The following is a 20684-nucleotide window of genomic DNA, read 5'->3' as shown; positions in this document are numbered from 1 at the left end:
GCTGACCCCTGTCCACCGCAGAAAGCGCCAACATGGGTACGTGAGCATCAGAACTGGACCACAGAGCAATGGAAGAAGGTGGCCTGGTCTGACGAATCATGTTTTCTTTTAATTTCAATCTCCCATTCTACCACATCCCAAAGGTGCTCTAAAGATCTAGTGATTGTGGAGGCCATTTGAGTTTAGTGAACTCATTGTCATGTTCAAGAAATCAGTTCTTGATGATTTGGGATTTGTGACATGGTACGTTCTGCTAGTCTTAAAGGGATGGACATAGTCAGCAACAATACTCAGGGAAGGCTGTGGTGATGCTCAACTGGTACAAAGGGCCACAAAGTGTGCCAAGAAAATATCCCCCACAACATTCACCAGGAGCAGCATGAACTGTTGATACAAGGCATGATGGATCCATGCTTTCATATTGTTTACTCCAAATTCTGACCCTACCATCGGAATGTCGCAGCAGAAACTGAGACTCATCAGACCGCAGGCAACGTTTTTCCAATCTTCTATTGTCCCATTTTGCTGAGCCCTTGTGAATTGTAGCCTGTTCTTAGCTGACAACACCTGCTGTGTCTTCTGCTGTTGTAGCCCATCTGCTTTGGTTTTGGACACATTTTATGTTCAGAGATGCTCTTCTCCAGACCTCTGTTGTAACTAGTGGTTATTTGAGTTACTGTTGCCTTTCTATCAGTTCGAACCAGTCTGGCCGACCTCTGCCATCAATGCTAGAGATGGTTGTGCATGAAAATCCCAGTAAATCAGCAATTTCTGAAATACTCAGACCAGTGCATCTGGCACCAACAACCATGCCATGTTCAAAGACGTTTAAATCACCCCCCCCCCCCCCACACACACACACACACCCCCCCAAGCCAAGAAAACGCACTGAGTTGCTGCTATCCAATTGGCTGATTAGATATTTGCATTAACATGTTGTGTTGATAAGCTTAGCCCATATGTTGCAATAGTTTACTGTCGTCTGCTGGTGAAGCACTATAATAACATTACAAAAAGCTTCTTAAAAAACGCAAACAACATGTTCACAGAACCCCAAACCTTTATTTTCACCAAAGTTTGCACACACAGAAATGAGAGGGGAAAAGACAAGTTTGGCAGCCGAAGACACTTCAAGCATATTTATAGAAGAGACAGTGATCTGAAAAATAAATAAATAAATCGAAATAAAATCATAATCATTCAGTGCATATTCTGCATCTGCCCATCACTTCACCTCTGGAGAGAAAGGACACAAATGCTCGGTCAACCTAACATGGACACACACACACTTACAGTACACACACTCACTCCAATCTCACCAAAATAAACCAAATAGAAAATAGTCACACGTCAAAGGCTGTAGTTGGGAGTATATGGGGATACATTCAGCTGGTAAAGATGTTACCTATTTTATCAAGCCAAACACATGTCAGAACATTCGGGGAGATACAACTCCTTTAATTATACCGCTGTACTAATGAAGATGTCCTGCTAGAGACAGATGACAAACATCAGCCTTGAGAGCCGAAGGCCTGAATCAATGTGTGGGTGTGGGGGAGGTCACCAAATAGAGCAACTGGATAGGAACTGGCTGGTTATTTTTTCCTTTTCTTTTAATATAATGCAGGCGAAGCTGTCTAGTCCAAAGGGTCCAGAAAGGGTGCAGTGTTTCCAATCGTCAGCCAACAAAAGAGTACGTTTGCAGATGTCGGCATGCAGATGTTCATAACATTTCAAGAGAGGGATATTTCATTTCACAGAGGTTAAGCAAAGGAACTAAAATACAGAATTTCAAATGAGACACTATTAACATGTTTTTATTTGTTTCAGTACTCATATCTCAAGCTATTTGTTCAGGAAAAAGTGGCTATGTCTTGATCATGCTGCATATAAACTTAAGTGCAATATATATTTATGAGTCTTGGGGTATGTTCGCTTTTTAAAATGTAAATCTATGTTGACCTGGGGCCTGAGCACTGAAGCTTTTTGCATTCTTCACAATTACACCAAACTTTACATCATTTAACACTGCAAACGTAAGCAAGCAGCTTTCTCACAACACCAAAAACCTTTCACATGATCAAACCAGACGTGCCTGAATCGAAAACAAATCTGACAAACAATAATAATAAAAGAATTAACACAATGTACCATGTAGATTTGATACATTTGATTTGTTATCATTCAATCTGATAGATAGATAGATAGATAGATAGATAGATAGATAGATAGATAGATAGATAGATAGATAGATAGATAGATAGATAGATAGATAGATAGATAGATAGATAGATAGATAGATAGATAGATAGATAGATAGATAGATAGATAGATAGATAGATAGATAGATAGATAGATAGATAGATAGATAGATAGATAGATAGATAGATAGATAGATAGATAGATTAAAAAAATGTATTTACAAAATAATACGTGTCTTCCCATTACTCTATGAAATCAAGCAAGACCGTTCAAACAGTATACGAGTGTGATACTAGTTGTTTTGACTGGTTTTTACCAGTGGTTGTGTGTGAGTGTGCGTGAGCAGGATAGGATGACAGGTTGGCTGATGAAGGGTATGAGGAGGACGAGAACTTCACGCTATTAGCTCTTCCCTCAGCTCCTTGTTCCTGCGGACAATTGCAGCATGTCGCTCCTGCTAGGACAAAAAAATACACATAGCATCACATACTATAATATTGATCATTCATTTAAGACTGAAATAATAAACATTAGAATAATTAAAGGAACACTCTCTAACTTCTTTGTTCAAAATGAACAAAATTTAAATAATGGGTCAATACATCGGTCCTTCTTCCAAAAATATGTTTTTGTCTTACCCTGATTCACTATGGTAAGCCTATTATAAGTGTTTATATTTGATGGTTTTCGTCGGTCGCTTGCCCGTGCGTGTCTCATCATTTCCATAAATAGAGAAACGTGGCTCCGGCTGCTCTGACGCGTGTATGGAGTGGGAGTGGAATAGGTTAGTTGTAAGCTAAAACTCGAACCTCCGGGGAACAGAGGAGAGTCTGCTGGCAACCCGTTAAAACATGCTAGCAGAACATGCTAATTCATGCTAGCAATGTCTTTCTCTCTTTCTTTCCCTTTCCACTTCACTAAATTTAAAGCTTATAACATCAAAGTTTGTCCCAACAAACTTTACTAATCTAGTTTCATTATGGGTTGTTGTAGCGCTGTGCTGGATTTTATTTTTCAAGAAGTGCCGTGCCTATTAATGGGTCTTTCTTCAGCTAGTCAGCTTGAGATCCTTTCTATCTAAACTGGTTATATCTCTAAAGCCTAGTAGTGAATGTTTTATGAGCAGTAGGATAATCTCTCTCTTTTTAGTTATGAGAAGAAGTTTTAGCTTCTTAGTTAAAGTTTTAGCGAGAAGTTATAGTTTACCTTTAACCAACAAACTAATCTAGGTAACACTTTAATTTAAAGTGACAGTTACATCTTACTACATGTTGTTACTAAATTAAATAATGCATAATTACAAGTAACTAACCCTAAAACAAACCCTAACGGTAACTCTATAGTAAGTACATATTTCTCAGTACTTATTTGAGCAACCTTAAAATAAAGTGTTACCATAATTGAGGTGTTTTGCTCACCTTCTCATGCAAGCGTTCTATCATGGCCGCCATGTAAGCCTCCCGGTTTTCCTTGATCTGCTCCATCTTCAGAATGAGCTTTTCCTCTGCCATCTTGCTGAAGTTGCTGTTCTCCTCCATGGCTTTGAGCAGCACATCTCTCTCGTGCTCACGTTTCTCAGCAAGAGCTTTGAGCACCTGAGCTTCCTGGGACTGTTGAGGAAAGCCATTATATACATGAGCATTCAAACAATGCAATTAAGGCGTGGAAGGGTATACATTTCCTGAGGGTTAAATTGATTTCAAAGTGGTTGACCTATATTTATTGATGCATTGATTCATGTACACTTGTCTGTGTTAATACAATTCTAAGCTTTATAGCTACAGCTAAGAACGCTTCTATACATTCAGTTCCACTAACCCTCCTGCGGTCCTCAGCAGCTTCCAGTTTCTTCTGGATGTCTTCCAGTGACACATCCCTCTTCTTTGGAGGGGAGGTGATGCTGTGGGCCACGTCTGACACAGGTGAGGGCGGTTTCAGGATCACCTCGAAGGCCTGGCCGGAGGCCCTTTTGTTTATGGGCTTTACTTCCATGTCTACAAGACAATAACCAATGTCAAGTGACCTCACTTAATAAAAGGGGCATAGATTCAATGAAAGCATGTCAATTAATTATTTCCTCATCAGAAAAAAAACATCATGCTTTGGTATATAATTATGACCAAGTCATAATTACGACATTGCTAAGTCAAAACTATGACATAAGTCATAAATGACAAAAAGTCTAAATTGACAAAAGTTAGAATTATGACATCATAAAAAGGAGGGAAAAAAAGTAAAAAATTATCATATAACTATGATAATCAAAAATCAAAATTGTGACATACAAAGTCAAAATTATGACAATAATGAGAAACTAAGTCAGAATTATGACATCTTAATGTCATATCTTGACATTAAGATGTCTTAATGACATCTTAAAAAAGTTAAAATTATGAGATACTAAGATAGATAAGTCATAATTATGAGATAAAAAGTCGAATTGACATAAATAGTCATTAAGAGTTAAAAAGTCATAATTATGACAAAATGTTTAATTATGACCTTTTTATCTCATGATATTGACTTTTTGTCATAATTATGACTTAGTATGTCGTCATTTACACTTTTTATATCAATTTGACATATTGTCATAATTTCAGTTTTTTTATGTCACAATTATTTAATAAAGGATGATTTTTTTCTTATGCGGCGCAAATAGACTTCCATAGTTAATTCATGTTTCAATTAATTTATCTTTTCATAAATTTCCGAGCATAATTAATCAAGATTCTGATCAAGAAATGATCAGCATTTTTAATGCGTTCTTATATTAATTGTATTATTATTATATAAATATCAGTTACACTCCACAACAAGGCCCTAACTAACAACAAAAATGTGCAATACATTTGTTACAGCAGATATTAATGTTTGGTAATAAACATTAGGTAATACAATACGACTGTTCAGGTTAGATGAGAGACAACTTTTGAATATAATAATGTTTTCGTAAATTCTGAAATTAACATTAAGATTAAAATAACGTTTTAGAATTGCATTGAAAGTTAATGTTAATGTAGATGACTAATGCTAACAAATGGAACCTTATTGTAAAGTGTTACCAAAATAGCATACGATATTCATTTCAAATGCGTCAAATGAAAACTCATTTGTTCTCTCACTTACCTTCAAACTCACAGACGAGGTTGTTGCGTGTCTGTGGGCTGAAGCAGGAGCAAATGAGCGAGAGCATGGACAGCTCCTTCATCTTCTCTTTGTATGCTGGAACAACACAAAATTGGTCCCTTGTTAGTCGTACACACACCCACTATAGGCTGCTCGAGCCCAAATGTGCTGAAGTTTACAGGCCAGAGCATATCGCCCGGTCTCTACAGCTCTTTAGAGGATTCAATTGGGGGCTATAACATACCCTGTACTTCATCTCTGAGTGTCTGTCTCTATGATGCTTCAACTGAGCGACTGATCGACACTGCTACTTTACCTACATTAGCTCTTTTCAAAAGCTTATTATATCATTAGAGTGGTGCACAATGAAAATAATGTATTCATCAGAAATTCAGTGAACAAGCATATCTCTATATATACACCGAAAAGAATATTGTCGGATTTAAGTACATTTGACAAATAGTTACAAGCAACACATTGCATTAAATTTGTGTGAAAGAATGTGAAAGACAAAGTATTTTATTGTAAAACATAATTCCAATAATCTTTGTTTCATTTACAACTTACAAAAAAGCATAAAAAGTGGAAAATGGAGTCTACCGAGATCATTTTTCCACAATCAAACAAATGGAGCTTGCAGGCTCATGAAAAATGCAGCGGGCACACTAATGACACTTCTCATTTCCTGCCCTCTGTAGCGTTTTACAGATTACAAGCACATCCAACAGCCCATTAGCAAGAAAATTACAGTCAGACACCAGTCAGACTAGGACATGCTAAACAAGTATTGTACTAAATAAGAAAATCAAGGAAATATGATAGTCATCATATAGCTATATCCCATATTTCCAATGTCCAAATCACATGCAGGAGCAATTTCCTGCCCGGGTCACAGACTGGTGTCCAACATAAGTGTCAATACTTATTTGTCCGGTGCTGCAAAGGCCACCATGCAGCATCCCACTGCTGCAGGGCTGGCCGGTCTCCCAATCTGCGTCTCCTCGGCCTCCTGCAACTCCCCAGCCATTCTTAGCAATATCAACAAGCGGGCCCTCGGCTCGGGAGCCTTCCACTGATCAATGAATCCTGACAGAACAGCCCGTGAGCGATTCGGAAAGGCGACTTTACTGCTTCAGTAATTCTACAGGATACCCAGAGCCCGAAAAAATGCACAGTGAAATCCGCCCATGCCATCTGGTCATGAATTGCATGGATCTGACTCCACAACAAAACAGAGGCTACAATGGACATAAACACAATAGATAATTTAGATTTGTTTTCTATATCTATTTTCTATACTAAAATGAGCAGAGCTATATCAATGTTGTTATGTTACAACAATGCACGTGATGAATGAGCCAGGCCTGTGCGTTATATCTCAAGATGAGAATGCTTTCGGCTTCTAAATGCATAAAGGGACTCATTTAAAAAATAAAATGAATGAGAATCTGTCACCTTATCTTCGATGCCAGTTTATATGCCAGCACTCAGGCTTCATGTCTATTGGAACAAGGACGATGACATCCATAACCAAAAAACTGCGCTAATTGTCATGATTATTCCTTATAAAGCAAGAATCGCGAGTTAAATATGGGTTATTAAGGTTAATGCTCCATGAGGAGGTATTCGTGTGGTTTTTATGGCTATATTGTCTGGGCAGCGTTTCTTGGGTGCGGTCTTTCTGCATTATGATGCGCGGCAGCAGGAGCAGGTGCGCCATCGCCAATCATCTTACATATGTCACTATATCGAGACATTTACGCATGCTTGTTTATTCTAATTCATAATGCAAGTCACATTCACTTCACTGAATATTCTAAACTATATTAATGGAGGAAATGCGACACGTACCTTTGTAGGATGCCTCCGATCATGTAAACGTAGACTCGAGTCGCAGTTGCTTATACAATGTGTTTTATGCACGAATAGGCTTTACATAAGAACTATATTAATATAGCATTGTGCGTATTCTGCATAGATCGTGCATGGTATAACGCTCAGTAGATCTTTTCATAGACAGGCTCGGTCTCCATTAACACGTCTACAAATGCCTGCAACAATGGATTAAGATGACAAGTGAAGAAATGCGCAGCACGTACCGATAGCTGTCTTGGCCATGGTGTCCTTTCTTGAATCCGTATAAATTTCCACAATGGGTCGTGGTTTGTGCCAGTGGCGTTGAGAGAGGATGATGCTTAAGGCACTGAGTCAGCAGAGCACAATGAGGAGCGCGGAGGGATGTGAGGAATGGGAGCGGCTGACTTATGATCTAGTCGGCGCGCAACAGCAGATTGGCCACCGGCAACACTTCACTTCACTGACGTGTGTGGGAGGAAAAAAACTGGCCTGCATCTAATCGAGCGCTAGATGCTGTAACTATCGCGATAAACGATATTTTAAACACGTACTTGGCTCAAATAAAGTCATTATGGAATTAAAGTAGATTCTTATTTTTAAGGAATATTGTAGAATGTATTCTAAATGATGGCCTTCATACCACCATAATCTTTAATCAAAATAACTTCCCCTAGCCTCGTCTCACAATGAAATCTGTTCTCCGATGACGTGTTTGCTGCCGCGAGGGCGGGACAACCTGTCACTCACATGACATCACAGCCATAGCAAACCACAATGATCCACAAAATCAAATATAATATTAGTTGTAAATTGTAATATTGGAACCCTGTTGCAAATGTTCTGATTTGTGTAATTTTGTAACATTAAATAAACATCAACAAAATCATAAAAAAGGCAAAATGGGGAACAGAGTTTTTATTTTATTAAACTGCTGTACACAAGTCAACTAAATATATAACATTGTTATATGTCTTAGTACATATTGTGCCTTTAAACCAACATTTGGCCCCAAAATCCAAATGTTGGTTGAAAGGAACAATATGTAAGATAAACCACGAAAATGTGTATATATTTTGTTGACTTGTGTACTTACATTATCCCAAATTTTTCCAAGAATGTTTAAATCCAAAGAAATCAGCAATTTTAACCAGGACACGGACCGTGTCCGTGCGTCACCTATCAATGAAATCATACTCGCGTTACCCTCGATTTATCTTGTAGAAACTTGGAGACACCAAAGACGCTTTAATATATATTAGTTCTTAGTTTTATCAGACAGGTGAGCAACTGTTTGGATACATTCATCGACAGAAAAAAAAAATCATTGTTGTATAGCTCAACACAGTTAGTTTTATTGTTTAAATCTCGTTTTCTTGATTTACCGCAAGTACCATGTTTTTTATGTCTAATATCAACCTTACTGCAGCGCCAGTGTGCAACAAGTGTCTTAGCCGCCGAGCGAACGCACTGAGTAGCATTGAATAGGCTTTCCTGTAGCTCAAACAGTAGAGCATAGCGCTAGCAACGCCAAGGTCATGGGTTCGATTCCCAGGGAAAGCAAGAACTGACAAAATGTAAAATGTGTGCCTTGAATGCAATGTAAGTCGCTTTGGATAAAAGCGTCTGCCAAATGCATAAATGTAAATGTAAATGTAAATGATGGCCCTTCATACCACCATAAGCTTTCATCAAATAACTTCTCACAACGAAATCTGTTCTCCGATGACGTGTTTGCTGCCGCGAGGGCGGGACAACCTGTCACTCACATTACATCACAGCCATAGCAAACGACAATGATCCACAAAATCAAATACAATATTAGTTGTAATATTGAAACCCTGTTGCAAATGTTCTGATTTGTGTAATTTTGTAACATTAAATAAACATCAACAAAATCATAAAAAAGGCAAAATGGGGAACAGAGTTTTTATTTTATTAAACTGCTGGACACAAGTCAACAAAATATATAACATTGTTATATGTCTTAGTACATATTGTGCCTTTAAACCAACATTTGGCCCCAAAATCCAAATGTTGGTTGAAAGGAACAATATGTAAGATAAACCACGAAAATGTGTATATATTTTGTTGACTTGTGTACTTACATTATCCCAAATTTTTCCAAGAATGTTTAAATCCAAAGAAATCAGCAATTTTAACCAGGACACGGACCGTGTCTGTGCGTCACCTATCAATGAAATCATACTCGCGTTACCCTCGATTTATCTTGTAGAAACTTGGAGACACCAAAGACGCTTTAATATATATTTGTTCTTAGTTTTATCAGACAGGTGAGCAACTGTTTGGATACATTCATCGACAGAAAAAAAAATCATTGTTGTATAGCTCAACACAGTTAGTCTTATTGTTTAAATCTCGTTTTCTTGATTTACCGCAAGTACCATGTTTTTTATGTCTAATATCAAGCTTACTGCAGTGCCAGTGTGCAACAAGTGTCTTAGCCGCCGAGCGAACGCACTGAGTAGCATTATAATATAACTTTTTAACACACTCAAATAATGTGTCTAATATGATAAACAGCACTGACCAGAAAAAGCGAAAGCGGTCGTCAGTTCTGTGAAATCCAGGCGCCATCAAGCTACACCTTTGTTTTGAATAAGCGTCCTCTAGCGGTGAAAAACTGCACATTGTGGCTTTAAGAAAGATATGTGCTTTTTTACAATAACTTAATTTGCATAAATACTGAGGTGGAATGAGATTATTTACTTGTCTTGCGCGATGTACAAATGTTGCAAATTAAGGCATTTATTTGGGTGTGTTATTATTTACCAAATTATGTTAATTTATATTTTACTCCTACACAATTTTAAGGAATGTAAAAATTTTGTAATGGACCCCTTTAAGGTCAGACTTTGATAACATGTTTTAACAGTCAACAGCATCGTAAATCCAGCAAAGTTTTTTATATATATATTTTTTTTTAAAGTGTATGTACATTTATAATACTATACTTTGTATTATATTTGCATTAAATGAGAAAAAAAACTAGTTAACGCTGCTGTGAGGGTGTTTCTAATACAGAGGCTATGGGAATGATGGTAAAATTGACCTATTTTTTCTCTTCTGACTGCCATTATCAATCTCTATCTATTTTTCCTCTTTTTGAAAGTTGTGAAAACACTATTGTGTAGTTTTTCTTTTGCCATTTGAGCAAATGGAAACACAAAAAATATAGGCCTATTAAATATAAGGCACTATCCTACACCCGGCGCAATGCGGCGCCACGCGCAGCGCAAGTGTTTTTTGCTAGTTTCAGCACAACAGAGTTATCATTTTCACGTCCAGCGCCAGGTTGTTTAAATAGCAAATACACTTGCGCCCATTTGTTCGACCATGGGCGTGCTGGTTTGAAAACGAGGTGTGTTCAGACGTATTGTTGGCACGTTGCTATTTTTAGGTAACTACAAAAAACGACTGCAGTATTTTTTGTGTTATTTAAAGGGTATGTTAGTAATATATGCCTATAGGCGGGTGCACAAAACGCATACACTCTGCTTATTACACACACACAGAGACGCGCAGCAGCACAAAAAACATTTTTAAATATTAAAAATAAAAGGATTCCTCTCTGGAGAAGCATTAAGGCTTTCCGCTCGCAAATTCCGCCATGTAAACAGCAAATCCGCCATGGCGCGAGCGCAACTGGCTTTTAAAGGGAATGGGAGATGAGACTCTGATTGGTTTATTGCATGTTACACCCAAAACACACCCATGACTCATTAAGAGACTAGGTACAACCCTTTTGGACCATGTGCCGGGTGCACCAACCATTTTTTCAGTCGTTAAACTAGCAAAACTGGATTCAGACACGCCCTAAGTGCTTCTGCGCCATGCGCTTCAGACCACACACTTAGATCGTTAAAATAGGGCCCGTAGTCTCATTTATCGGTATAAAAGTTTAAACAAATATGACGACTTCTGAGAAGCCCGGAAATGGAAGGGTCAATAGGGATATCAAGCAGAATCAAACAAATGCTAGGCAAACAATTGCGAACAAATGTCTAAAACCCCCATACTAGGTTAATTTTATGTTAAATAACAGTTATTCAAATATATCTAAAAGGACTCCCAAAAAATGCTAGCCTGACAAGCCAAACCCACATCAAGATGTTGGGTCTGGAAACACACCATTGGCAGGGCTCAATTCGAGGGGGCGGGATAAATGGTTGTCTTTCAAATTCCAACTGCACGCAATAGGATAGCGCTACAACCAACCAGAGCAACGAAGAAGGTGAAGCGGAGCTAGTTGATAGATTAAACATTCGCCGGCAACTCTGCCATCATTATGTTAAGCCCGCCCACCGACTCTATACACGATGTGATTGGCCTGACCAGAGTTTGGTTTTTCCAGCTTGCAAGCCAAAGGAGAGTTGCTACTACTCTGCCTGCAAATTATATTTGCTGCCGCTAGGGTGTGTCTAGATTTCTAGGCTAAAGAATTTTACCAAAATGTAAATATTAGGGATGCACGATATATTAGCCAACATATCGGTATTGGCAGATATTAGTTCATTTTTAATGTTATTGTTATCGGCACAATAAGATTAATAAAACTTGGCCGATATACTGTATTAAAGCCGATAATAATTATAAAAAAATAATAATTAATTATTTCCTTCAGCCAAGACACTTCAGATGCACGCTGTTCCCCTTGATGGTTTTGAATTGCTTGAAATATTATTGGAATCAGTTCCAAAATTAGAAAAAGGAAAATACAGTTAAGTGCAACGCAAACCGGTCAAATAGGCTACATAAAATTAGAATGAGAACATCATTATAATTGTTTGGTAGGGACATGGCTTTTTTTTCTTTTGTAATCAGGCTCTCAAAAATTTTGATTTAGATTTATTGCTCAATGTATCAATTATCGGCTTTCAAATATAAAGAATTATCGGTTATCGTATCGGCCACAATTTTCATATCGATGCATCCATAGTAAATATGTTGCAAAAAACTACATACTAAGATCATTTCTGTTGAGGCAACTCAGTTGGCTCTGACAAGTTTCTACTAATATTCTCTATTACATTTTCAAAGTCTTAATGGACTTTGATGTGCATAATAATGTTGTCACATTGTTGACACTTGTTTATTGCATTAATATATATATATATATATATATATATATATATATATATATATATATATATATATATATATATATATATATATATATATATATATATATATATATATATATATATATATATATATATATATATATATATATATATGAGAAATGAACTTCATACAACTTCCATTTATTAAATTATTTATTCTTTGTGTTTTATTTCTCAGAATACTGTATAACAAAACATTCAGTGACAGAATTTGAAATAACACTGCATGTTAAACATTAGAAACTTAATTAAATATTGATTAATATTTCTCCTTAAGACGTTTGTGATCATTACAGTAGAATTTTACAGTTTGTTTGAAACAACCGTACAGTGACAAAAATAATGCAAGAGAGGTTTACTCTTATTAAAAAATGTGGACCCTTCTAATGTAACTAGTGCTATAAATGCTTAATTCTCCTCTCATTTCTAAGACATCTTTCCCTTTTACACAACTACTTCATCAGGAGTAGTTTAAATACAGCGCACTTTAAAACAAAAATAAATAGCCGGTATTTAAGACAAATCAAACAGTCTAGAACATAATGTGCCTATTACCATTTCAAAACAAGTAAATTAAGCTATTAAATTCAAGGCATGAATTTGCATGAGCTTGAGTAAATTAAGGTATTTCTGTTACTTTGGTCATTTTTTATAAAACTGGGTCAACTTATAAGAGCTGTGTTTTTTACCATATATTAATATAATCATTGTCCTGATTAAAACTCTACTGTTCCCCACCTTCAGCTCAGGACTGTTCTGAAAGTTTGCTTGGAGAGCTTTCTGACAAGTAGCGAACTAGCTTTTCTTGGAGGCATTCAGCTTCTTTTTGATGTAATGTCCGACCAGGGACTGAGGTCGCTGCTGGTAGTTATTCAGGACGTCATGAGAGCTGGTCAGCTGGTCTCCTTGGAGTCTGTCCAGCAGTGCTACACACACAACCGCAGCTGAACACACAGGAAAAAAAGCTTACGAAGGAAGCATCTCAACTCATCCACAATAAACAACATTAGAAGGTTTAAGGAGTTAGTTCACCCAAAAATGAAAATCGTCCCATAATTTAGTCGCCCTCAAGCCATCCTAGGAGTATATGACTTTCTTTTTTCAGCCAAACACAATCTGAGTTATATTAAAAAATATCCTGGCTCTTCAGAGATTTATTATGGGAGTGAATGGTACCTTTTTTAAAGCCCCCCCCAAAAAGCGCATCCATCCATCATAAAAGTAATCCATATGGCTTCGGGGTGTTAATAAAGGCCTTCTGAAGCAAAGCGATGAGTTATTGTAAGAAAAATATCCTTATTTATAATTTTATAAACTATAAATCACTGGCTTTCAATAACGGTCATATGCGAATCTAGTTCCGGCCGAAGAGTGACCCCTGACCTGAAGCATGACTAGGTGATAGGTGTAGCGTAAGCTTAAAGGGTTAGTTCACCCAAAAATGAAAATTCTGTCATTAATTACTCACCCTCATGTCATTTGACACCCGTAAGACCTCCGTTCATATTCGGAACACAAATGAAGATATTTTTGTTGAAAGCTGATGGCTGAGAAAGGCTTCAGATAGGCCTCCATTGGCATTCAGTACATTTACACTCCCAAGACCCATAAAAGGCACTTAAAACGTTGTTACAAAGTCCATCTCACCACAGTGGCTCTACAATAATTGTACGATGCGACGACAATAGTTTTTGTGCGCAAAAAAAATCGAAATAACACCTTTATCCAACTTCTTATTGCCTTCCGTGTATGCCTCCACGACGCATGCGCGAGAATATGACGCAGTTCCGGCGCTCGGACATATGACCCAGAAGCGATTTGTTTACAATCAGAGGAAGACGCGCGTGTCTAAGCTGTTGGATTCTACATTGATCGTGCTTTAGGTCTCAGCGTAGTTCTCAAAATGGGGCTTAAGTGTGCATTTCATGGATTCCCGAACGCTGGCGCTACATCATATTCTCGCGCATGCGTTGTGGAGGCACACACGGAAGGCAATAACAAGTTGGATAAAGGTGTTATTTTGATTTTTTTTTGCGCACAAAAACTATTGTCGTCGCAACGTAAAATTATTGTAGAGCCACTGTGGTGAGATAGACTTTGTAACGACGTTTTAAGTGCCTTTTATGGGTCTTGGGAGTATTAATGTACTGAATGCCAATGGAGGCCTATCTGAAGCCTTTCTCAGCCATCAGCTTTCAACAAAAATATCTTCATTTGTGTTCCGAATATGAACGGAGGTCTTACGGGTGTCAAACGACATGAGGGTGAGTAATTAATGACAGAATTTTCATTTTTGGGTGAACTAACCCTTTAAGGCCTGTACACACCGGGACGAATATCGCGCACACTTATTGCCAGCGTTTTTCGTGACGTTTTTCGGCGCGTCTTGAGTGTTCACACCCAAGCGATTTTCACTGGCAATGCGCCGAGTGAACGTGCACATTCAGTGGATGGCGCTCCCTGTACACAAGCTGGTGCTGCAGCATTTTACGCTTCTGACACTCGCTTGTCACACAGAAGAAGACGAGAGACAGTATTTACGTGCTTGCCAAAACCACATATATATTATGTCTATGGCCAAAACCATTCACACACTTTTTGCTAACTGGCAAGCAGCATTAGCAGCTCATCTTCTTCTTTGTCTACTTACTACTTCTTCGTCGTATCAATGTGTGCTCGGCAAGACCGATTTTGTGCTTGAGCGCCACCAAGTCGTGTTTTATTGTCACCTCAGCAGCTAAATCCACGTGAACAAAAGCGCTGATTTCATTGGTCGGCCAGTTTTTAACGCAGCGCATTAAAATAAAAAAACGAACCTGAGGCGTTCTTTTTTAAATTACGCTTTTACGCCTGGCGTTTTGCACGTCATTGTGCACACTCACATTGGCGCCCATTGTTTAGTCACGAGGCGTTAAACGTCTGCGATGAACGTGCGCGAAAATCGTCCCGGTATGAACAGGCCTTTAGGCGAAAGTTAGTCTCAGCCTCAGACGTTCAGAGTTTCGAAGTCGTCATCTGATTGTTTGAATTCTACAGTTTGTCCGCAAGACGTGTGTGTTGCGTTCTTAAACGCCAAACTCCCTCGTGGAAGAAGAGCGCCGTCGTGTTTACAACTGTGACAAGAAGCCCTTATCAGGATCAACTAAGACCCAATCCCATTTCTACCCCTTAGCCCTTCACTTTCCCCTTCCCCTTTGTTTTTTTGCGCGTTCACGTGAAGGGGTAGGGATGTCTCGATTCTCTTTTGGTTGGAATGGTATGGGTAAGGGGAAGGGCCAGATAGCACTCCAAACGAAGATTTTTTAGGACCACACTTCGAAACGAAGGGGTATGAGGAGTTTCCCTGCATACACGACTGCGATGCTTCTAGAATGTGTGTATGTTGCCACTCGGGATCGATCACTTGTGTGTCACCTGGCTGCCAGTTTCTCTGTAGCTTGCTAAATCTTCTTCGCACTATTTGAGGGATGTGAACACAAATGAATAATAGTTAAAAATATATATCTGGTCATCCGTCATAACGCAGTCAATATTTACATCACGTATCGTCTGTAACCTCTTGCGTTACCTAGGCAACGACTGACTCGTTTATATTACATTGCAAAGTGCTCCGTTATCGCAGCACCACAGTAGAAAATGAAACCATATCCGTACCGGCCGGCTCCGATCAGCACGGAATGGTTAATAAACAAAGAGAACAGTTTGCCCTGATGGAAAAGCGGCTCCACCAGTCTTGTATGTTCTGTATAATTCTGTATCGTCTTAGGAAGGCTCATACGTTTTTGAACTGAAAACGAGCACCGTTTTATTAAGTCCAAATACAGCTCAAAACTACGTTGGGAGTGAGTAATTTGTTGAACATACTCGTGCCTGATTTCTGTTAGATAGCCTACGGACTTCACTGCTGTTCATACTGCTTAAATGTTACAGGACACTAATAAAAGAAACGGTGTATGATGACATATGACGTGTAATGGTATAGTAGTGGTGTCCCATTTCTTAGGGGAATATTTTCACCCCTATGCTTTGCCACTCTGTTTCAAGGGGCAAGGGGAATGGGTAGGGGTAGGTGTAGGGGTAGGGGAAGGCGAAGGGGTATAAAATAGAATTGGGATTGGGCCTTAACGCTGGATTTCCAAAAGTATCGGAAGTTTGTGGCTCCATTGTTGCAGTAAACTTGCACAACATTCTTGAACGATTCATTTAGAGACGCACCCCGGTCTGTTATTGCAGGGACATCGACTTTACATTTTCACGCCAATAAACATGACACCGAACAAATCAAACTGTGATTGTTTTTTTTTTAAATATAACTCCAATTGTGTTTGGCTGAAAGAAAAAAATTATATACATCAAGGGTGGTTTAAGGGTGTGTAAATTATGGGATAATTTTCATTTTTGGGTGAACTAACCCTTTAATGTCTAACCATTTAAAGAGGGCAATCTCAAGTCAGCTCAAACAGACTAACTGCAATAAAAGATCATAAACCTCTAGCCCCCGTTACAAATGCATAAACGCCCATTTGTATGAACCTAAACAACCAGTGGAATAACACATACTTATGCAAGTATTAATTATTAACTTGAAGAAATGGTGTGTTAAAAAAACGACATACCTCGAAGATTGCTCAGTTTGCACATGGCCGCAAACACAGATGACTCCATCTCAATGTTACGAACCCCAGCGGCATAGGCTTCAGCAAGATAGCTCTGTTTATCTTCTTCTCTGTATGAGCAGAGGGCACCATCCAGCCGTGCTTGACCTTTACAAAGGCAGAGCTTTCAAATACAGCATATATATTATACTATAGATTTAAGACTTTATTTAAAAATAATTCTACCTTCATAGAAGTCAAGGGTGCACATTGTGTTAGCAATGACAGTCTCAAACTCTGCAAGTTCTTTGCCACACTGAAGCAGCTCCTCTGCAAGTTCCCCATCCAGTTCTGTGCTCCTGACCACTGGTTTACCCAGGATGATCTGCTCAAGTCGAGGCTGAAACACAGAATCCACCGACTGTTTGGTAACCACCACAGTCCCTGGCTTTAACCCTGACAAAATACAGACAGAAAAACAGCTCGAAGGAAACTAGTAAGGAAATGATTCATACAAATCCTGTGGTTTACAACACCAGGGTGAAGTTAGAGCTAATTTTGAAATCATGGGAACACCCTTTTGATTAAGTAGTTCAATGGTAAAAGCAGTGTACCTATTCCGCCTGACGTTCCGATGCGCACTACGGTGACATTAGTGCAGCGGGCATGGTACAGGAGCTTGATAAGCTCATGCAACATTATAGAGATTGACGGGATGCCCATGCCATGCTAGAACACAGAGAATATTCAATGTTAAAATTCAGACAAACTTTGTTTGCAATGACCTGAGCTTGATCTAAATTAAATTATGATCTGATTCAACGGGATGGTGTAGACCTGAAATAACCCGATCAACAGGAAACATTTTTTTCATTATTTTGAATTATCTTGTGCACGTTCATTCCAATTAAAACGAGTGCATGTAAACATACTTAGTTGGACAATCCTTCGGAAATCATTCTTATATGATGATTTGGTGCTCAAGAAACATTTCTTATTATCATCACAGATGAAAAACTGCTGCTTAACATTTTTTTGGAAACTGTGATTGATTTTTTTTTTTTTAAGTCCAAAAGAACAGCATTTATAAGAAATAGAAATCTTTTGTAATATTATAAATGTCTTTATATTCATCACAAATGTCAAGTTATAGTTTTGATGAATTTAAAGGGATAGTTCACCCAAAAATTTGAATTTTGTCATTAATTACTCACCCTCATGTTGTTTCAATCCCTTAAGACTTTCGTTCATCTTCAGAACACAAATTAAGATCTTTTTGATGAAATCTGAGTGCTTTCTGTCCCTCCATTGACAGCTACGCAACTGACACTTTGATGCTTCAAATAATAATTTAACTCTTAATTTTCTGAAGAGACTTGACAGCTTTTATTTGCATATAAACATTGATCAGCGTTCTTAAACAGAATCTCAACCGAACCCGTTTGATGCGCGAAAACAAACCTCACCGGTTCTTGCGGAAGCTCAAATGTGCTGCGTAACACATGAGAATGAACCTCATTAGTTCTTGCACGTCAAAAAAACATGCCTGAGCTTCCGTTTATCATAACTGAGGTGTGCGTTGATGAATGTTTATATGTGGAAAAAAGCCTAATTTGAAGTTGATATCACAAAAATTTGAAGTCCCCATGAGATTCTGTTTAGGCACTATACCAAAAATAGCCACCGGGTGTCACACATCCCATTTTTTTTTTATGCATTTTCCTGTCAATTTCTGTCTAAATATCACTTCCATCACAAAAAGAAAAAAAATAGGAAACCTTGAGGTCTTTCCGACGATATGTGTTTTGTCAAGATTAGAAAAGATTTTGATTATAAATACATTTTGTAATATGAAACATGACTCCGTTTCCATGGTAACGCAACGTTTGATTTAAAACCAGTTTTCACAGGATGAATTTTGAATTCGTAAGCTTTCAAGTGATACCTAATTTATGATAATTACTAAAATATATGATACGAAAAAAAGGCGATCAAAAAAAAAAAGGAGCGGGACGGTGACAGTTAAGTGGTTAATGATAGAATTTTCCTTTTTTTAGGTGAACTATCCCTTTTTAACGCATCCTTGCTGAATAAGAATTTCGTTCAAAAAGATAAAAATCTTACTGACCCCAAACTTTTGGAATAGTACTGTACATACTCACACTGACAGACAGCACAGGTCCAATTTTGTACATGGCATAGCGATCGGTTCCTGCACATATATTTGGATATTCTGCGTTGGGGTCTGAAAGCCCCAGTTCTTTGGCAATGTATTCAGTGAAAGACTTCATCCTCCATGCACTTCCCCCTACGCACACAAACTGAGACAAAAAAGTACAACCAAGTGGGTTAGACAGACCCAGATCAACCTAAACGAGTCATGTTTTAGTGAGAAATTAAAGTGAATTAAAGTTTACTTTGACATCTCCAAACATCGCTGCTAAGTCATGAGTGGATGTTCCCAGGTTAAAATGGTAAAGGATGTCATCTGTCATGGAGTCTAAATGGGGATTGTTCACATAAATTGACCTATTCAGGGAAAATACAAGTTTGACAGTTATATGATAGCGGTTGGTTATTGTCCCTGGTGTTACGAAACGGTTTAATGTAACACTTTAACAACACACCATAACGTAATAATAGTCAGTCAGGAGGACTATGTAACCCAGGGGTCGTGAGAAGTGCTCTGTGAGGAACATCATTTCCGTTTTGTATCGCTTATAATATAACTGAAATAAACGTTTGAGCCCAGCGAATGAAATCGGTCATTTATCCAGTGCGCTATACAATGCTTTGGGTTGCGTTACGAATATCTTTACATAAAACACTGAATGACATATATCGCAAATCAAATGAACACATAATAGAGAATAAGGTAATAAATTAATACACTATCATATTCTTTTCATTCGCACCTATCGCATGCCCCGTTCTTCTCTTCGTCCAGCGGCATTTTCAGTTTCCTCCTGACATGAGAGATGGAGACATCAACAGATTACTTTTCAACGTAAAATTGTCTGGTCTAACAACTAAATGTCCTAAGCAGAATACTTTATCGAACAATAAAATGGATTAAACAGCATTCCTAAAAAAAACATATCTCTCAATGGAGTTCAGTTACCGTAAGATGTTTATAACGCCTCCTGATCCAGTGTCCGGTCCGCCAGCAAGGTCACTTGCTAAAATACCGGCAGGTTCGGTCAGTTGCAGTTGCTGTAAAACATCCGGCTGTGCCGCTGGTGCGGTGTACGTGACGACACCGCATGGGAAGAATAGTGGTTTTTTTTTTCTTTTTTCTTCGCAAGCCCCGCCTCCTGCGGCAGGATGGGCAAGCTGAAGCAGCGGACTGGACAGTTGAGAAGTCCTTCATAGTAACGATCAAGATAAAGGCGGGGCCTCATTTCCGTAGGTTGGATGCTGACGTGATGAACAACACACAACATTGTGCTACTTTTAAATTTTTTACCTGAAATCACATTACATTAACTAATATATATATATATATATATATATATATATATATATATATATATATATATATATATATATATAATTTTTTTTATTATTATTTTAATGTTTTACTCATTGTCATGGATCACAAAATATTACAGGCCATAACAATAGATCATATTTTCTGTAAAAACAAACAAAAAAAGGTGTCTTAAATAGCTGAAAATTATGATTTCTTCTTGAATTAATCCGTGTATTTTTTTTCCACAGGTTCATCGTGTAATCAAAATATTTTTTTTTTACTTTTCTTTTG

The 20684-nt window shown here is 38.0% G+C and overlaps 2 protein-coding genes across 5 annotated transcripts; both read right to left on the bottom strand.

The window, feature by feature from the left end:
* Positions 1–1044: 1044 nt before the first annotated feature.
* On the bottom strand, positions 1045–7656 carry stmn2a (stathmin 2a). 3 transcript variants are annotated; one of them, XM_079836578.1, is made up of 5 exons: positions 7428–7656; positions 5329–5424; positions 4021–4196; positions 3621–3812; positions 1045–2656 (listed from the first exon to the last, which is right to left on the bottom strand). In XM_079836578.1, the coding sequence occupies exons 1-5, from the start codon at positions 7444–7446 to the stop codon at positions 2597–2599; spliced, it is 543 nt and encodes a 180-aa protein (XP_079692704.1). In that variant the 5' UTR covers positions 7447–7656; the 3' UTR covers positions 1045–2596. The 3 variants fall into 3 exon arrangements, with proteins under 3 accessions (XP_079692704.1, XP_079692705.1, XP_079692703.1); XM_079836579.1 differs by having other exon boundaries at positions 7180–7479; XM_079836577.1 differs by having other exon boundaries at positions 1051–2659; positions 7428–7654.
* Positions 7657–12463: 4807 nt separating this feature from the next.
* upp1 (uridine phosphorylase 1) lies at positions 12464–20229 on the bottom strand. 2 transcript variants are annotated; one of them, XM_079836395.1, is made up of 8 exons: positions 20043–20229; positions 19837–19887; positions 19339–19450; positions 19084–19242; positions 17536–17650; positions 17168–17377; positions 16943–17089; positions 12464–13270 (listed from the first exon to the last, which is right to left on the bottom strand). In XM_079836395.1, exons 2-8 carry the CDS (start codon positions 19872–19874, stop codon positions 13122–13124), a joined length of 930 nt encoding a protein of 309 aa, XP_079692521.1. In that variant the 5' UTR covers positions 19875–19887; positions 20043–20229; the 3' UTR covers positions 12464–13121. The 2 variants fall into 2 exon arrangements, with proteins under 2 accessions (XP_079692521.1, XP_079692522.1); XM_079836396.1 differs by having other exon boundaries at positions 19339–19421; positions 20043–20111.
* Between the last annotated feature and the right edge of the window lie 455 nt (positions 20230–20684).

The sequence above is a fragment of the Gobio gobio genome (genome assembly GCF_949357685.1).
Source record: "Gobio gobio genome assembly, chromosome: 15".
Taxonomy (NCBI): domain Eukaryota; kingdom Metazoa; phylum Chordata; class Actinopteri; order Cypriniformes; family Gobionidae; genus Gobio; species Gobio gobio.
This window is presented reverse-complemented; position numbering and strand designations above follow the sequence as displayed.

What these genes read in the sequence shown, in the direction of transcription:
- upp1 (XM_079836395.1), bottom strand. Translation starts at nt 19,874, where the DNA reads ATGCCGCTGGACGAAGAGAAGAACGGGGCATGCGATAG. An exon ending in CGGAACGTCAGGCGGAATAG is followed by an intron (nt 17,378 to 17,535) that starts GTACACTGCTTT and finishes GTATTTTGTCAG; the next exon opens with GGTTAAAGCCAGGGACTGTG. An exon ending in CAAACTGAGCAATCTTCGAG is followed by an intron (nt 13,271 to 16,942) that starts GTATGTCGTTTT and finishes CTGTGTGTTCAG; the next exon opens with CTGCGGTTGTGTGTGTAGCA.
- stmn2a (XM_079836577.1), bottom strand. An exon ending in CTGCTGAGGACCGCAGGAGG is followed by an intron (nt 3,813 to 4,020) that starts GTTAGTGGAACT and finishes TTTCCTCAACAG; the next exon opens with TCCCAGGAAGCTCAGGTGCT. An exon ending in TAGAACGCTTGCATGAGAAG is followed by an intron (nt 2,660 to 3,620) that starts GTGAGCAAAACA and finishes TTTTTGTCCTAG; the next exon opens with CAGGAGCGACATGCTGCAAT.